At 40.2% G+C, this 20,837-nt stretch overlaps 1 protein-coding gene across 1 annotated transcript in view; it reads left to right on the forward strand.

Moving 5' to 3' along the window:
• Positions 1-377: 377 nt before the first annotated feature.
• megf11 (multiple EGF-like-domains 11) overlaps positions 378-20,837 on the forward strand; it is a gene marked incomplete in the record, with an annotated part of 249,854 nt that continues 229,394 nt past the window's right edge. Inside the window, 2 exon segments of the mRNA XM_029752072.1 lie at positions 378-711; positions 16,276-16,410. Of these exon segments, the coding sequence (XP_029607932.1) occupies positions 16,289-16,410 (122 nt within the window).

Raw genomic sequence — 20,837 nt, forward strand, 5'->3', positions numbered from 1 at the left:
TTATAATACAGTCGTTAAACTTGTGTTTTAACTAACTTTGGCTTCTGGCTTCCACACATTCTTCAAGCTTTGGGAATATGGCAAATCTTTACTAACTCGTTATTTGTTTCTCTCCCACAGACCCAAGACCCATCACCTCTCCCTGTCGCGTTTCCCCGCCAACAGAGTCTCCCTGCAGCAGTGTTCTCTCCACCACCCCGAGACTACAGGAAATATCCAGAGACTACAGGAAACATCCAGAGACTACAGGAAACATCCAGAGACTACAGGAAATATCCAGAGACTACAGGAAATATCCAGAGACTACAGGAAACATCCAGAGACTACAGGAAACATCCAGAGACTACAGGAAATATCCAGAGACTACACGAAATATCCAGAGACTACAGGAAACATCCAGAGACTACAGGAAACATCCAGAGACTACAGGAAACATCCAGAGACTACAGGAAATATCCAGAGACTACAGGAAATATCCAGAGACTACAGGAAATATCCAGAGACTACAGGAAACATCCAGAGACTACAGGAAATATCCAGAGACTACAGGAAATATCCAGAGACAACAGGAAATATCCAGAGACTACAGGAAATATCCAGAGACTACAGGAAAAATCCAGAGACTACAGGAAACATCCAGAGACTACAGGAAACATCCAGAGACTACAGGAAATATCCAGAGACTACAGTCACCACCACCGGTGAGTTAAGGTGAGCTAAATGCCAATACATCTGTTGTAGTTCCTTTTCTTCAAGTCCTGGTACACATAAAATGGTATTGAAAGCCGTATCTTACATGAAATAAACAATCTCTTTTCGATCCTATGAAGTCGATAAAGATCATGTGTTGCTGTATGAGTCTCTATTAAAGCCATTCATTGAAATTACTTCAGAATAATACTTACGTAGGAATTGGCACGACTATAGTATGTATTGGTTGAAGCTCAATGTTAAATTAAATTATCTCTACCATCATATCTTAGTCAATATGACACCGATGTCGATGACAATTTGCAAATCAACTTGATTGGAGGCACACAAACACATTCCCCACCTCTCATCATGAACAGTCCGGCTGCTAAAACCTGTTGAGGACAGGCGTTCCGCTAGCATCGAATGGAACAGCACGGCGAGAAATATAAAAACATTAAAAATCGAATCATTTCAATTTCTCAAACATACGACTATTTTACACCATTGTAAAGATAGTAAAGATACACTTCTCCTTGATGTAACCACATTGTCCGATTTCAAAAAGGCTTTACAGCGAAAGCAAAACATTAGATTATGTCAGGAGAGTACCCTGCCAAAAATAATCACACTGCCATTTTCAAAGCAAGGGGATGTGTCACAAAAACCCATAATACAGCTAAATGAAGCACTAACCTTTGACGATCTTCATCAGATGACACTCCTAGGACATCATGTTACACAATACATGTATGTTTTGTTCGATAAATGTCATATTTATATCCAAAAACAGCATTTTACATTGGCGTGTGATGTTCAGAAAATGTATTCCCAGCAAAAACTTCCGGTGAATGAGCACTTCAATTTACAAACAATACTCATCATAAACGTTGACAAAATACATAACAATTATTTTAAGAATTATAGATACAGAACTCCTTGATGCAACCGCTGTGTCAGATTTTAAAATAGCTTTACGGAGAAAGCACATTTTTCAATATTCTGAGTACATAGCTCGCCATCAAAACAAGCTATACAGACACCCGCCAAGTTCTGGGGTCACCTAAACTCAGAATTAGTATTATAAATATTCTCTTACCTTTGCTGATCTTCATCAGAATGCACTCCCAGGACTGCTACTTCCACAAGAAATGTTGTTTTTGTTCGAAATAATCCATATTTATGTCCAAATACCTCCGTTTTGTTCGTGCGTTCAGATCACTATCCAAAGGCATAACGCGCGAGCGTAAATCGAGACACAAAAAGTCAAAATGTTCCATTACCGTTCGTAGAAACATGTCAAACGTTGTTTACAATCAATCTTTAGGGTATTTTTAACGTAAAAATGCGATAATATTCCAACCGGACAACAGCGTATTCATTCCAGGAGAAAAAGAAGCAACGGCGCGCTCACGGGCTCACGCATCACCAAGCCCTTTGTCCTCAGACAGTCCACTCATTGACTGAGCTACTATTCTCTGCCCAGTAACAGGAGGATGATGGAAAAACTTTCTGAAAGCTGTTGACAGCCAATGGAAGCCTTAGGAAGTGCAACGTGACCCCACAGTTTCGATAGAGATTCAAAAGAAGAACCACAATTCTCAGATTTCCACACTTCCTGGTTGGATTTTTCTCAGGTTTTTGCCTGCCATATGAGTTCTGTTATACTCACAGACGTCATTCAAACAGTTTTAGAAACTTCAGAGTGTTTTCTATCGAAATCTACTAATAATATGCATATTCTAGTTTGTGGGCCCGAATAGTAACCAGTTAAATTTGGGTACGTTTTTCATCCGGCCGTGGAAATACTGCCCCCTACACCTTAACAGGTTGAAAACCAAATACCAGATTTTTAACAGGGTCATTAGCAATTGAGTTTTCAGAGTTTTTTCTGCACCTACCTAGCTCAAATTCTAGACGTTGGATTAAAACAAGACTCTTGCGTCCATAAAGTGACCATTCGACTTAAAAAATGTCAGATTGACTAATAAGTTTGTCGGAGCAAAAGTTTTTTATAAAATGTATAGTTTATCGCTCTCACATGTTCATTTTCTGTCCATTAAGAACCAACGATGTGCTACCTTTTTGTAGCATTTCTGACAATGCTAACTTTTCAGCTGAATCTCAGAATTCTAAAACTAGGACCAGCAACTAGGTTGCTTGGCATCAACACAGATGCTGCTGACAGTCTGAAGAAGTTGATGTGAATAAACCTATGCTTCTGTAGATAGCTAGCTATATGGTGGTGTTTCAGCTGAGGTTAATCAATAAAATGCAAACAGGCGCTAACTAGCTAACATTAGCTTGCTTGTCCAAAGTCCAGCAGCTAGCCTCTGTAGCTAGCTAAAACCAGTCAGCTGAAAGCTAGCTAGCAAGCTAACGAACATATCTTGAAAACATGATTACTGACAAGCAAAACATTTTTGGGATTATGTCAACAATGGACTAATGAAACAAAAAAACTAAAGTTTTCGGGTGGAGTTTTCCTTTAAGGACTAGGGAGTTTTTTCAGGATAAATAAGAAACAGAATGGAGCTAAACACAGGCAAAATCCTAGAGGAAAACCTGGTTCAGTCTGCTTTCCACCAGACACTGGGAGATAAACTCACCTTTCAGTAGAACAATAACCTACAACACAAGGCCAAATCTACACTGGAGTTGCTTACCAAGAAGGCAGTGAATGTTCCTGAGTGGCCGAGTTACAGTTTTGACTTGAATCTGCTTGAAAATCTGTGGTAAGACTTTAAAATGGTTGTCTGGCAATGATCAACAACCAATTTGACAGAGATTGAAGAAGAATAATGGGCAAATATTGTACAATCCAGGTGTGCAAAGCTCTTAGAGACTTACCCAGAAAGACTCACAGCTCAAATCACTGCTATAGCTAGCATGTATTGACACAGGGGTGTGAATACTTATGTAAATTAGATATTTCTGTATTTAATTTTCAATACATTTGCAATAATTTCTAATAACATGTTTTCACTTTGTCATTATGGGGTATTGTGATGTCATTGTGGGGTATTGTGATGTCATTATGGGGTATTGTGATGTCATTATGGGGTATTGTGATGTCATTATGGGGTATTGTGATGTCATTATGGGATATTGTGTGTAGATGGAAGAGAACAAATATATATTTAACCATTTTTGAATTCAGGCCGTAACACAACAAATGTGGAATAAGTCAAGGGGTTTGAATACTTTCCGAAGGCACTGTATGGAGTCAATGACATAAAACATTTTTTTTTTTTTTACTTTGCTTTCAATGGGAATTGAGTCATATTTTACAGTGTAATACTGTCACTATCAATCAACTGAGCTATTCACCTTCCACCCCAACCCCTCCTTTTATGCTGCTGCTACTCTCTGTTCATCATACCTGCATAGTCACTTTAACCATATCTACATGTACATACTACCTCAATCAGCCTGACTAACCGCTGTCTGTATATAGCCTCTCTACTGTTATAGCCTCTCTACTGTATATAACCTCTCTACTGTATATAGCCTCACTACTGTATATAGCCTCTCTACTGTATATAGCCTCTCTACTGTATATAGCCTCTCTACTGTTATATAGCCTCTCTATTGTATATAGCCTCTACTGTATATAGCCTCTCTACTGTATATAGCCTCTCTACTGTATGTAGCCTCTCTACTGTATAAAGCCTCTCTACTGTATATAGTCTCTCTACTTTTATAGCCTCTCTACTGTATATAGCCTCTACTGTATATAGCCTCTCTACTGTATATAGCCTCTCTACTGTATATAGCCTCTCTACTGTATATAGCCTCTCTACTGTATATAGTCTCTCTACTTTTATAGCCTCTCTACTGTATGTAGCCTCTCTACTGTATATAGCCTCTCTACTGTATGTAGCCACTCTACTGTATATAGCCTCTCTACTGTATATAGCCTCTCTACTGTATATATCCTCTCTACTGTATATAGCCTCTCTACTGTATATAGTCTCTCTACTTTTATAGCCTCTCTACTGTATATAGCCTCTACTGTATATAGCCTCTCTACTGTATATAGCCTCTCTACTTTTATAGCCTCTCTACTGTATATAGCCTCTCTACTGTATATAGCCTCTCTACTGTATATAGTCTCTCTACTTTTATAGCCTCTCTACTGTATGTAGCCTCTCTACTGTATATAGCCTCTCTACTGTATGTAGCCACTCTACTGTATATAGCCTCTCTACTGTATATAGCCTCTCTACTGTATATAGCCTCTCTACTGTATATAGCCTCTCTACTGTATATAGCCTCTCTACTGTATATAACCTCTCTACTGTATATAGCCTGTCTTTTTACTGTTGTTTTATTTCTTTACCTACCTATTGTTCACCTAATACCTTTTTTTGCACTATTGGTTAGAGACTGTAAGTACGCACTTCACTGTCAGGTCTACTACACCTGTTGTATTCAGCATTTCACTGTGAGGTCTACTACACCTGTTGTATTCAGCATTTCACTGTATGGTCTACTACACCTGTTGTATTCAGCATTTCACTGTAAGGTCTACTACACCTGTTGTATTCAGCATTTCACTGTGAGGTCTACTACACCTGTTGTATTCAGCATTTCACTGTGAGGTCTACTACACCTGTTGTATTCAGCATTTCACTGTGAGGTCTACTACACCTGTTGTATTCAGCATTTCACTGTGAGGTCTACTACACCTGTTGTATTCAGCATTTCACTGTGAGGTCTACTACACCTGTTGTATTCAGCATTTCACTGTCAGGTCTACTACACCTGTTGTATTCAGCATTTCACTGTATGGTCTACTACACCTGTTGTATTCAGCATTTCACTGTGAGGTCTACTACACCTGTTGTATTCAGCATTTCACTGTGAGGTCTACTACACCTGTTGTATTCAGCATTTCACTGTAAGGTCTACTACACCTGTTGTATTCAGCATTTCACTGTGAGGTCTACTACACCTGTTGTATTCAGCATTTCACTGTAAGGTCTACTACACCTGTTGTATTCAGCATTTCACTGTGAGGTCTACTACACCTGTTGTATTCAGCATTTCACTGTGAGATCTACTACACCTGTTGTATTCAGCACTTCACTGTCAGGTCTACTACACCTGTTGTATTCAGCATTTCACTGTGAGGTCTACTACACCTGTTGTATTCAGCACTTCACTGTCAGGTCTACACCTGTTGTATTCAGCATTTCACTGTGAGGTCTACTACACCTGTTGTATTCAGCATTTCACTGTAAGGTCTACTACACCTGTTGTATTCAGCATTTCACTGTGAGGTCTACTACACCTGTTGTATTCAGCATTTCACTGTAAGGTCTACTACACCTGTTGTATTCAGCATTTCACTGTGAGGTCTACTACACCTGTTGTATTCAGCATTTCACTGTGAGATCTACTACACCTGTTGTATTCAGCACTTCACTGTCAGGTCTACTACACCTGTTGTATTCAGCATTTCACTGTGAGGTCTACTACACCTGTTGTATTCAGCACTTCACTGTCAGGTCTACACCTGTTGTATTCAGCATTTCACTGTGAGGTCTACTACACCTGTTGTATTCAGCATTTCACTGTAAGGTCTACTACACCTGTTGTATTCAGCATTTCACTGTGAGGTCTACTACACCTGTTGTATTCAGCATTTCACTGTGAGATCTACTACACCTGTTGTATTCAGCACTTCACTGTCAGGTCTACTACACCTGTTGTATTCAGCATTTCACTGTGAGGTCTACTACACCTGTTGTATTCAGCATTTCACTGTGAGATCTACTACACCTGTTGTATTCAGCATTTCACTGTGAGGTCTACTACACCTGTTGTATTCAGCACTTCACTGTCAGGTCTACACCTGTTGTATTCAGCATTTCACTGTGAGGTCTACTACACCTGTTGTATTCAGCATTTCACTGTGAGGTCTACTACACCTGTTGTATTCAGCATTTCACTGTGAGGTCTACTACACCTGTTGTATTCAGCACTTCACTGTCAGGTCTACTACACCTGTTGTATTCAGCATTTCACTGTGAGGTCTACTACACCTGTTGTATTCAGCACTTCACTGTCAGGTCTACTACACCTGTTGTATTCAGCATTTCACTGTAAGGTCTACTACACCTGTTGTATTCAGCGTTTCACTGTGAGGTCTACTACACCTGTTGTATTCAGCATTTCACTGTGAGGTCTACTACACCTGTTGTAGTCAGCATTTCACTGTAAGGTCTACTACACCTGTTGTATTCAGCATTTCACTGTGAGGTCTACTACACCTGTTGTATTCAGCATTTCACTGTGAGGTCTACTACACCTGTTGTATTCAGCATTTCACTGTAAGGTCTACTACACCTGTTGTATTCAGCATTTCACTGTAAGGTCTACTACACCTGTTGTATTCAGCATTTCACTGTAAGGTCTACTACACCTGTTGTATTCAGCATTTCACTGTGAGGTCTACTACACCTGTTGTATTCAGCGTTTCACTGTGAGGTCTACTACACCTGTTGTATTCAGCATTTCACTGTGAGGTCTACACCTGTTGTATTCAGCATTTCACTGTGAGGTCTACTACACCTGTTGTATTCAGCATTTCACTGTGAGGTCTACTACACCTGTTGTATTCAGCATTTCACTGTGAGGACTACTACACCTGTTGTATTCAGCATTTCACTGTGAGGTCTACTACACCTGTTGTATTCGGCATTTCACTGTGAGGTCTACTACACCTGTTGTAGTCAGCATTTCACTGTAAGGTCTACTACACCTGTTGTATTCAGCATTTCACTGTGAGGTCTACTACACCTGTTCTATTCAGCATTTCACTGTGAGGTCTACTACACCTGTTGTATTCAGCATTTCACTGTGAGGTCTACTACACCTGTTGTATTCAGCATTTCACTGTGAGGTCTACTACACCTGTTGTATTCAGCATTTCACTGTAAGGTCTACTACACCTGTTGTATTCAGCATTTCACTGTAAGGTCTACTACACCTGTTGTATTCAGCATTTCACTGTAAGGTCTACTACACCTGTTGTATTCAGCATTTCACTGTGAGGTCTACTACACCTGTTGTATTCAGCATTTCACTGTGAGGTCTACTACACCTGTTGTATTCAGCATTTCACTGTGAGGTCTACTACACCTGTTGTATTCAGCATTTCACTGTGAGGTCTACTACACCTGTTGTATTCAGCATTTCACTGTGAGGTCTACTACACCTGTTGTATTCAGCATTTCACTGTGAGGTCTACTACACCTGTTGTATTCAGCATTTCACTGTGAGGTCTACTACACCTGTTGTATTCAGCATTTCACTGTCAGGTCTACTACACCTGTTGTATTCAGCATTTCACTGTATGGTCTACTACACCTGTTGTATTCAGCATTTCACTGTGAGGTCTACTACACCTGTTGTATTCAGCATTTCACTGTGAGGTCTACTACACCTGTTGTATTCAGCATTTCACTGTAAGGTCTACTACACCTGTTGTATTCAGCATTTCACTGTGAGGTCTACTACACCTGTTGTATTCAGCATTTCACTGTAAGGTCTACTACACCTGTTGTATTCAGCATTTCACTGTGAGGTCTACTACACCTGTTGTATTCAGCATTTCACTGTGAGATCTACTACACCTGTTGTATTCAGCACTTCACTGTCAGGTCTACTACACCTGTTGTATTCAGCATTTCACTGTGAGGTCTACTACACCTGTTGTATTCAGCACTTCACTGTCAGGTCTACACCTGTTGTATTCAGCATTTCACTGTGAGGTCTACTACACCTGTTGTATTCAGCATTTCACTGTAAGGTCTACTACACCTGTTGTATTCAGCATTTCACTGTGAGGTCTACTACACCTGTTGTATTCAGCATTTCACTGTAAGGTCTACTACACCTGTTGTATTCAGCATTTCACTGTGAGGTCTACTACACCTGTTGTATTCAGCATTTCACTGTGAGATCTACTACACCTGTTGTATTCAGCACTTCACTGTCAGGTCTACTACACCTGTTGTATTCAGCATTTCACTGTGAGGTCTACTACACCTGTTGTATTCAGCACTTCACTGTCAGGTCTACACCTGTTGTATTCAGCATTTCACTGTGAGGTCTACTACACCTGTTGTATTCAGCATTTCACTGTAAGGTCTACTACACCTGTTGTATTCAGCATTTCACTGTGAGGTCTACTACACCTGTTGTATTCAGCATTTCACTGTGAGATCTACTACACCTGTTGTATTCAGCACTTCACTGTCAGGTCTACTACACCTGTTGTATTCAGCATTTCACTGTGAGGTCTACTACACCTGTTGTATTCAGCATTTCACTGTGAGATCTACTACACCTGTTGTATTCAGCATTTCACTGTGAGGTCTACTACACCTGTTGTATTCAGCACTTCACTGTCAGGTCTACACCTGTTGTATTCAGCATTTCACTGTGAGGTCTACTACACCTGTTGTATTCAGCATTTCACTGTGAGGTCTACTACACCTGTTGTATTCAGCATTTCACTGTGAGGTCTACTACACCTGTTGTATTCAGCACTTCACTGTCAGGTCTACTACACCTGTTGTATTCAGCATTTCACTGTGAGGTCTACTACACCTGTTGTATTCAGCACTTCACTGTCAGGTCTACTACACCTGTTGTATTCAGCATTTCACTGTAAGGTCTACTACACCTGTTGTATTCAGCGTTTCACTGTGAGGTCTACTACACCTGTTGTATTCAGCATTTCACTGTGAGGTCTACTACACCTGTTGTAGTCAGCATTTCACTGTAAGGTCTACTACACCTGTTGTATTCAGCATTTCACTGTGAGGTCTACTACACCTGTTGTATTCAGCATTTCACTGTGAGGTCTACTACACCTGTTGTATTCAGCATTTCACTGTAAGGTCTACTACACCTGTTGTATTCAGCATTTCACTGTAAGGTCTACTACACCTGTTGTATTCAGCATTTCACTGTAAGGTCTACTACACCTGTTGTATTCAGCATTTCACTGTGAGGTCTACTACACCTGTTGTATTCAGCGTTTCACTGTGAGGTCTACTACACCTGTTGTATTCAGCATTTCACTGTGAGGTCTACACCTGTTGTATTCAGCATTTCACTGTGAGGTCTACTACACCTGTTGTATTCAGCATTTCACTGTGAGGTCTACTACACCTGTTGTATTCAGCATTTCACTGTGAGGACTACTACACCTGTTGTATTCAGCATTTCACTGTGAGGTCTACTACACCTGTTGTATTCGGCATTTCACTGTGAGGTCTACTACACCTGTTGTAGTCAGCATTTCACTGTAAGGTCTACTACACCTGTTGTATTCAGCATTTCACTGTGAGGTCTACTACACCTGTTCTATTCAGCATTTCACTGTGAGGTCTACTACACCTGTTGTATTCAGCATTTCACTGTGAGGTCTACTACACCTGTTGTATTCAGCATTTCACTGTGAGGTCTACTACACCTGTTGTATTCAGCATTTCACTGTAAGGTCTACTACACCTGTTGTATTCAGCATTTCACTGTAAGGTCTACTACACCTGTTGTATTCAGCATTTCACTGTAAGGTCTACTACACCTGTTGTATTCAGCATTTCACTGTGAGGTCTACTACACCTGTTGTATTCAGCATTTCACTGTGAGGTCTACTACACCTGTTGTATTCAGCATTTCACTGTGAGGTCTACTACACCTGTTGTATTCAGCATTTCACTGTGAGGTCTACTACACCTGCTGTATTCAGCATTTCACTGTGAGGTCTACTACACCTGTTGTATTCAGCATTTCACTGTGAGGTCTACTACACCTGTTGTATTCAGCATTTCACTGTGAGGTCTACTACACCTGTTGTATTCAGCATTTCACTGTGAGGTCTACTACACCTGTTGTATTCAGCATTTCACTGTGAGGTCTACTACACCTGTTGTATTCAGCATTTCACTGTGAGGTCTACTACACCTGTTGTATTCAGCATTTCACTGTGAGGTCTACTACACCTGTTGTATTCAGCATTTCACTGTAAGGTCTACTACACCTGTTGTATTCAGCATTTCACTGTAAGGTCTACTACACCTGTTGTATTCAGCATTTCACTGTAAGGTCTACTACACCTGTTGTATTCAGCATTTCACTGTGAGGTCTACTACACCTGTTGTATTCAGCGTTTCACTGTGAGGTCTACTACACCTGTTGTATTCAGCATTTCACTGTGAGGTCTACTACACCTGTTGTAGTCAGCATTTCACTGTAAGGTCTACTACACCTGTTGTATTCAGCATTTCACTGTGAGGTCTACTACACCTGTTCTATTCAGCATTTCACTGTGAGGTCTACTACACCTGTTGTATTCAGCATTTCACTGTGAGGTCTACTACACCTGTTGTATTCAGCATTTCACTGTGAGGTCTACTACACCTGTTGTATTCAGCATTTCACTGTAAGGTCTACTACACCTGTTGTATTCAGCATTTCACTGTAAGGTCTACTACACCTGTTGTATTCAGCATTTCACTGTAAGGTCTACTACACCTGTTGTATTCAGCATTTCACTGTGAGGTCTACTACACCTGTTGTATTCAGCATTTCACTGTGAGGTCTACACCTGTTGTATTCAGCGCACGTGACAAATAAACTTTGATTTGATGTCTGGTGAGTATGCAGCCCATGGAAGAACTGGGACATTTTCAGCTTACAGGAATTGTGTACAGATCCTTGCGACATGGGGCCGTGCATTATCATGCTGAAACATGAGGTGATGGCGGCAGATGAATGGAACGAACGACAATGGGCCTCAGGATCTCGTCACGGTGTCTCTGTGCATTCAAATTGCAGTTGTTTTTGTTGTCCGTAGCTTATGCCTGCCCCATACCATAACCCCACCGCAACCACTCGTCCACACAACGCCATACACGTGGTCTGAAGTGATGTTGGAGCTTATGGTAGAGAAATTAGCATTAAATTATCTGGAAACAGCTCTGGTGGACATTCCTGCAGTCAGCATGCCAATTGCACTGCTCCCTCAAAATTTGAGACATCTGTGGCCATTGTGTTTTGTGTTTTGTGACAAAACTGCACATTTTAGAGTGGCCTTTTATTGTCCCCAGCACAAGGTGCACCTGTGTAATAATCATGATGTTTAATCAGCTTCTTGATATGCCACACCTGTCAGGTGGATGGATTATCTTGGCAAAAGGAGAAATGCTCACTAATAGAGATGTAAACAAATGTATGCACAACATTTGAGAGAAATACACTTTGTGTGTATGGAACATTTCTTGTATATTTTGTTTCAGCTCATGAAACATGTTAGCAACACTTTACATGTTTTGTTTATGCTTTTGTTCAGTATATATAGAGTACCAGTCAAAAGTTTCGACACACCTACTCATTCAAGGGTTTGTACCATTCACAAAAAGTGTTAAACAGATCTAAATATATTTAAATATATTTTATTTTTGAGAATCTTCAAAGTAGCTACCCTTTGCCTTGATGACGGCTTTGCACACTCTTGGCATTCTCTCAACCAGCTTCATGAGGTAATCACCTGGAATGCATTTCAATTAACAGGTGTGCCTTGTTAAAAGTTAATTTGTGGAATTTCTTTCCTTCTTAATGCGTTTGAGCCAATCAGTTGTGTTGTGACAAGGTAATGCTGGTATACAAAAGATATCCCTATTTGGTAAAAGACCAAGTCCATATTATGGTAAGAACAGCTCCAATAAGCAAAGAGAAACGACAGTCCATCATTACTTTAAGACATGAAGGTCGGTCAATCCGGGAAAATGTCAAGAACTTTGAGAAATAGTGCTTTGTGGGTAGTTTAGAAGATATCCGGAAATGAGTTAATAAATATATAATAACCCCAACAAAAAATATAAATATGTTTGTAGTTATAGGTAACCAGATCTGGTTTCTATGTCTTTGACCACACTGTGTGATTGGTTAAAAGGTTTTCCATGGGGACAATTGGAACTCGTTTTTCTAAGAGTGTATGCACCTATCAGAGGACAAGGTGGAACCTTTACAATATTGCTGTTTTGTGTGTGTGTGTGCGTGTGCGTGTGCGTGTGCGTGTGCGTGTGTGCGTGCGTGTGTGTGTGTGTGTGTGTGTGTGTGTGTGTGCTGATGAATGATCCTGTTAAGGAAATGATCATGACTTTTAACCTCTGGGTCTTTAAGTGAACTACTACTTAGAGAAGTGAAGGACCTATTGATTTTCACATGTGAACCACACACACACACACACACACACACACACACACACACACACACACACACACACACACACACACACACACACACACACACACACACACACACACACACACACACACACACACACACACACACACAACCTCTCAATGCAGCGGATTATCTGAACATGTGAATGAACCACACACAGCTACTAGAGATGGGCGATATTACCACAGTACTCCTTCCTCTTCCTCCTCTCCCCATATTCCCTCCTCCTCGCCCTCCTTGAAGATGATTGACAGCCGTCGTCGATGGCGACGACACGGTGATGTCACAGACGATGTATAGCCTGTTTCAACTTGAAACACACAGCAGGGTGGCCTGTTCCTTAGTCTGCACAACTTACTTCAATAAATATCTTAGAAATCATTTACAGAATGAAAGAAAACATGTAGACAGAACTAAGATTGAATATATATGTATATATATATATATATATAATACATATATAAATACTTCTCTCTCAATGTCGGATGATGTGGGCCACATAGCTGAAGCTTATTTTATATTTTATATTATAATTTGACTCTCCGGAGTGTCAAATTATTTTAAAAAGCCACTTTTTCTTTTTATCCGTATGATTTTGTTTTTATTCAAGCTGTCACGCTTGTCGTATGATGAAGGAGACCAAGACGCAGCGTGTGTATCGTTCCACATTTTATTATAAATGTGAAACTATGCAAGACATACAAATAAACTCCTAAACAAAATAACAAACCGTGACGAAGAGGTGAAAACATAGACTACCTCAAAATAATCTCCAACAAAACCTAGTGGGAAAAACAACAACTTAAATATGATCCCCAATTAGAGACAACGATGACCAGCTGCCTCTAATTGGAGATCATCCCAAAAAACAACAACATAGAAATACAGAAACTAGACAAAACCCCCAACATAGAAAAAAGAAACTAGAACCAACATAGAAATAAATAAACTAGACAAAACCCCCTGTCACGCCCTGACCTACTCTACCATAGAAAATAAAAGCTTTCTATGTAACACAAGCTGGCGTTCTCCTCTACTTCATGATCAAGCATCTAATTTATCGAACAGAGTTCTCAGAAAAGTTTGAAGTTGTTTTTAAATTACATAAAAACATTAATAATAATAATGACAGATGTAGAACAAACAAGATATAAAAGTTTGAACGAGTAGTTTAAACAAACAAACCTTACAGCTGAACTAAGCTTAGTTTAAAAGAGGTAACACGTGAATCCCGCCTCCTCGCCCGTTGCGAACCAAACGCCCAATTAGGTTATTCTAATAAAGGCTGAGACAACGCATACAGTTGAAGTCGGAAGTTTACATACACTTAGGTTGGAGTCATTAAAAACTCATTTTTTCAACCACTCCACAAATTTCTTGTTAACAAACTATACTTTTGGCAAGTCGGTTAGGACATCTACTTTGTGCATGACACAAGTAATTTTTCCAACAATTGTTTACAGACATATTATTTCACTTATAATTAATCTATTAAAACATCTCAAGACATCAGTCAGGAAGTTAAAGCTTGGTCGCAAATGGGTCTTCCAAATGGACATTGACCCCAAGCACACTTCCAAAGTTGTGGCAAAATAGCTTAAGGACAACAAAGTCAAGGTATTGGAGTTGCCATCACAAAGCCCTGACCTCAATCCTATAGAAAATTTCAGGGCAGAACTAAAAAAAGTGTGTGCGAACAAGGAGGCCTACAAACCTGACTCAGTTACACCAGCTCTGTCAGGAGGAATGGGTCAAAATTCACCCAACTTATTGTGGGAAGCTTGTGGAAGGCTACCTGAAAGGTTTGACCCAAGTTAAACAATTTAAAGGCAATGCTACCAAATACTAATTGAGTGTATGTAAACTTCTGACCCACTGGGAATGTGATGAAAGAAATAAAAGCTGAAATAAATAATTGTCTCTACTATTATTCTGACATTTCACATTCTTAAAATAAAGTGGTGATCCTAACTGACCTAAGACAGTGGATTTATACTAGGATTAAATGTCAAGAATTGTGAAAAACTGAGTTTAAATGTATTTGGCTAAGGTGTCTGTAAACTTCCGACTTCAACTGTAGGTCCTCAAACCACCAACAGAAATGGGAACAATAACCAGCAGCCCAATGGGGGAAACAAAGGTCACATTTATACAAACACAACCAGTGAGGAATTGGAATCAGGTGTTCGTAATGACACAGTTCAGTGCAGCCTGGAAGGTGACGTCGACCTCCGGAACTGGTGAACAGAATGATCAGCAGTACCGAGGGGGATCCGTGACACTATAGGCCGTTCTCTATCACAGCTTTATTTTGAATGACAAATATTACATCCAACAAGAAGTGAAATTGTGCAAATGTATAAAAAAATTAACAAAAAAAATATATATATATCTAGTAAAAACAATATCAAGATGGAAAAATCTAATGTAGCAGAATCTTCTACGTACACTGTATGTTGAAGTGGTGTCCTACTCTCTCTCTCTCTCTCTCTCTCGCTCTCTCTCTCTCTCTCTCTCTCTCTCTTTCTCTCTCTCTCTCTCTCTCTCTCTCTCTCTCTCTCTCTCTCTCTCTTTCTCTCTCTCTCTCTCTCTCTCTCTCTCTCTCTCTCTCTCTCTCTCTCTCTCTCTCTCTCTCTGTCTCTCTCTCAAAAGAAAACTTACAGCTGAGCAAAGCTTATGAAATAAACAATGTGTTGAATGTCTATAGCCATGTATAGACCCTACCTACAGCGTACAGAAGTATTTTTTTATTTTTTTTATTTCACCTTTATTTAACCAGGTAGGCAAGTTGAGAACAAGTTCTCATTTACAATTGCGACCTGGCCAAGATAAAGTAAAGCAGTTCGACAACAGACAACAACTGGAACACTGGAATGGTAGATTTGTAGTAGTAGTAACTACAGTATCTTTGTTTTTTAACCAACAATTTATTAAACTGGGTTGAAGTACAAATAACTACAGTATCTTTGTACCAGAATCTTGTAGTACACTGTATGTTGCAGTGGTGTCCGACTCTCTCTGTCTCACTATCTCTCTCTCTCTGTGTGTGTGTCTCTCTCTCTCTCTCTCTCTCTCTCTCTCTCTCTCTCTCTCTCTCTCTCTCTCTCTGTGTGTGTGTGTGTCTCTCTCTCTCTCTCTCTCTCTCTCTCTGTGTGTCTCTGTCTCTCTGTGTCTCTCTCTCTGTGTGTGTCTCTCCCTCTCTCTGTGTCTCTGTCTCTCTCTCTCTGTCTCTCTGTGTGTATCTCTCTCTCTCCCTCTCTCTCTGTCTGTGTCTCTGTGTTTCTCTCACTCACCTGCTCTCTATCTCTCCCTCAGGTGTGCCCTCAAGATGGGGACTATCCCCCTGGCCCTAACCTTAACCCTGGTCTTGTTGGCTGTCCTGGGGTTCATTACACCCAGTGTCTGGAGCCTGAACCCAGACGATCCTAACGTCTGCAGTCACTGGGAGAGGTGAGCAATAAGTCATGGCAATGTGTCCTCAATTACAACCAACAGACAGAATGATTCATCCTCCATTACAACCAAACAGGACAGAATGATTCATTCTCCATTACAACCAACAGACAGAATGATTCATCCTCCATTACAACCGACAGACAGAATGATACATCCTCCATTACAACCAAACAGACAGAATGATTCATCCTCCATTACAACCAACAGACAGAATGATTCATCCTCCATTACAACCAACAGACAGAATGATTCATCCTCAATTACAACCAACAGACAGAATGATTCATCCTCCGTTACAACCAACAGACAGAATGATTCATCCTCCATTACAACCAACAGACAGAATGATTCATCCTCCATTACAACCAACAGACAGAATGATTCGTCCTCAATTACGACTAAACAGGACAGAATGATTCATCCTCCATTACAACCAAACAGGACAGAATGATTCATCCTCCATTACAACCAAACAGGACAGAATGATTCATCCTCCATTACAACCAACAGACAGAATGATTCATCCTCCATTACAACCGACAGACAGAATGATTCATCCACCATTACAACCGACAGACAGAATGATTCATCCTCAATTACAACCGACAGACAGAATGATTCATCCTCCATTACAACCAAATAGGACAGAATGATTCATCCTCCATTACAACCAACAGACAGAATGATTCATCCTCCAATACAACCAACAGACAGAATGATTCATCCTCCGTTACAACCAACAGACAGAATGATTCATCCTCCATTACAACCAACAGACAGAATGATTCATCCTCCGTTACAACCAAACAGGACAGAATGATTCATCCTCCATTATAACCAACAGATTCATCCTCCATTACAACCAAAAGACAGAATGATTCGTCCTCCAGTACAACCAACAGACAGAACGATTCATCCTCCATCAGGGTTGCAAAATTCAGGTGACTTTCCCAGAATTCCTTGGTTTTATTCAGAAATCCCAGTTTAAAGATTCCCAGAATCAGGAAGGGAATAACCAGGAAATCTGGAATCTTCCAACCAGGATTTCTGGAAAACCTGTGAATTCTGGGAAAAGTTAGCAGACTTTTTCAAACCCCCTTAGTCAGCATAGGAGGTTTGGTATTTTAGCAACAGTTACTCTTCCACACAAAAACATGAAACATAAAACAGAATGACATAATACAGAACATTAATAGACAAGAACAGCTCAAGGACAGAACTACATACATTCTTTTTTTAAAGGCACACATAGCCTACTTATCAATGCACACACACAAAATATCTAGGTCAAATAGGGGAGAGGGTGCCTCGAGTGGTGCAGTGGTCTAAGACAGTATTAGCTGCGCCACCAGAGATCCTGGGTTTGGGTCCAGGTTCTGTCGCAGCCGGCCGCGACCAGGAAACCCATGGGGCGGCGCACAATTGGTCCAGCGTCGTCCGGGTTAGGGGAAGGGTTTGGCAAACAGGGATGTCCTTGTCTCATTGGTGCGGCTTGCTTCCCGGGTTAAGTGGGGCGTTATGTCAAGAAGCAGTGCGGCTTGGTTTGGGTCGTGTTTCGGAGGACGCACGGCTCTCTACCGAGTCCGTACGGGAGTTGCAGCGATGAGACAAGACTGTAACTACCAATTGGAAACCATGAAATTGGATAGAAAAAGAGGTTAAAAAAACAAACATGTTTGCTGTTTATTTGAGAAAAATGAGATGGAATGGAGTTCCATGCAATAATGGCCCATGATATGTTTATCAGAATGATCCTAGTCTAACCCCATGATATGTTTATCAGAATGATCCTAGTCTGGCCCATGATATGTTTATCAGAATGATCCTAGTCTAACCCCATGATATGTTTATCAGAATGATCCTAGTCTAACCCCATGATATGTTTATCAGAATGATCCTAGCCTGGTCCATGATATGTTTATCAGAATGATCCTAGCCTGGTCCATGATATGTTTATCAGAATGATCCTAGTCTAACCCCATGATATGTTTATCAGAATGATCCTAGCCTGGTCCATGATATGTTTATCAGAATGATCCTAGTCTAACCCCATGATATGTTTATCAGAATGATCCTAGCCTAACCCCATGATATGTTTATCAGAATGATCCTAGTCTAACCCCATGATATGTTTATCAGAATGATCCTAGCCTGGTCCATGATATGTTTATCAGAATGATCCTAGTCTAACCCCATGATATGTTTATCAGAATGATCCTAGCCTAACCCCATGATATGTTTATCAGAATGATCCTAGTCTAACCCCATGATATGTTTATCAGAATGATCCTAGCCTGGTCCATGATATGTTTATCAGAATGATCCTAGTCTAACCCCATGATATGTTTATCAGAATGATCCTAGTCTAACCCCATGATATGTTTATCAGAATGATCCTAGCCTAACCCCATGATATGTTTATCAGAATGATCCTAGCCTGGTCCATGATATGTTTATCAGAATGATCCTAGTCTAACCCCATGATATGTTTATCAGAATGATCCTAGCCTAACCCCATGATATGTTTATCAGAATGATCCTAGTCTAACCCCATGATATGTTTATCAGAATGATCCTGGCCTGGCCCCATGATATGTTTATCAGAATGATCCTAGTCTAACCCCATGATATGTTTATCTGAATGATCCTAGCCTGGCCCCATGATATGTTTATCAGAATGATCCTAGTCTAACCCCATGATATGTTTATCAGAATGATCCTAGTCTAACCCCATGATATGTTTATCAGAATGATCCTAGCCTGGTCCATGATATGTTTACCAGAATGATCCTAGTCTAACCCCATGATATGTTTGTCAGAATGATCCTAGTCTAACCCCATGATATGTTTATCAGAATGATCCTAGTCTAACCCCATGATATATGTTTATCAGAATGATACTAGTCTAACGCCATGATATGTTTATCAGAATGATCCTAGCCTGGTCCATGATATGTTTATCAGAATGATCCTAGCCTGGCCCATGATATGTTTATCAGAATGATCCTAGTCTAACCCCATGATATGTTTATCAGAATGATCCTAGCCTAACCCCATGATATGTTTATCAGAATGATCCTAGTCTAACCCCATGATATGTTTATCAGAATGATCTTAGCCTGGTCCATGATATGTTTATCAGAATGATCCTAGCCTGGTCCATGATATGTTTATCAGAATGATCCTAGTCTAACCCCATGATATGTTTATCTGAATGATCCTAGCCTGGCCCCATGATATGTTTATCAGAATGATCCTAGTCTAACCCCATGATATGTTTATCAGAATGATCCTAGTCTAACCCCATGATATGTTTATCAGAATGATCCTAGCCTGGTCCATGATATGTTTACCAGAATGATCCTAGTCTAACCCCATGATATGTTTGTCAGAATGATCCTAGTCTAACCCCATGATATGTTTATCAGAATGATCCTAGTCTAACCCCATGATATATGTTTATCAGAATGATACTAGTCTAACGCCATGATATGTTTATCAGAATGATCCTAGCCTGGTCCATGATATGTTTATCAGAATGATCCTAGCCTGGCCCATGATATGTTTATCAGAATGATCCTAGTCTAACCCCATGATATGTTTATCAGAATGATCCTAGCCTAACCCCATGATATGTTTATCAGAATGATCCTAGTCTAACCCCATGATATGTTTATCAGAATGATCTTAGCCTGGTCCATGATATGTTTATCAGAATGATCCTAGCCTGGTCCATGATATGTTTATCAGAATGATCCTAGTCTAACCCCATGATATGTTTGTCAGAATGATCCTAGCCTGGTCCATGATATGTTTATCAGAATGATCCTAGTCTAACCCCATGATATGTTTATCAGAATGATCCTAGTCTAACCCCATGATATGTTTATCAGAATGATCCTAGCCTGGTCCATGATATGTTTATCAGAATGATCCTAGTCTAACCCCATGATATGTTTATCAGAATGATCCTAGTCTAACCCCATGATAAGTTTATCAGAATGATCCTAGCCTAATACCATGATATGTTTATCAGAATGATCCTAGTCTAACCCCATGATATGTTTATCAGAATGATCCTAGTCTAACCCCATGATATGTTTATCAGAATGATCCTAGCCTGGTCCATGATATGTTTATCAGAATGATCCTAGTCTGGTCCCATGATATGTTTATCAGAATGATCCTAGCCTGGTCCATGATATGTTTATCAGAATGATCCTAGCCTGGTCCATGATATGTTTATCAGAATGATCCTAGTCTGGTCCCATGATATGTTTATCAGAATGATCCTAGCCTGGTCCATGATATGTTTATCAGAATGATCCTAGCCTGGCCCATGATATGTTTATCAGAATGATCCTAGTCTGGCCCCATGATATGTTTGGCAGAATGATCCTAGCCTGGCCCCATGATATGTT

The sequence above is a fragment of the Salmo trutta genome, chromosome 4 (assembly GCF_901001165.1).
Source record: "Salmo trutta chromosome 4, fSalTru1.1, whole genome shotgun sequence".
NCBI lineage: Eukaryota > Metazoa > Chordata > Actinopteri > Salmoniformes > Salmonidae > Salmo > Salmo trutta.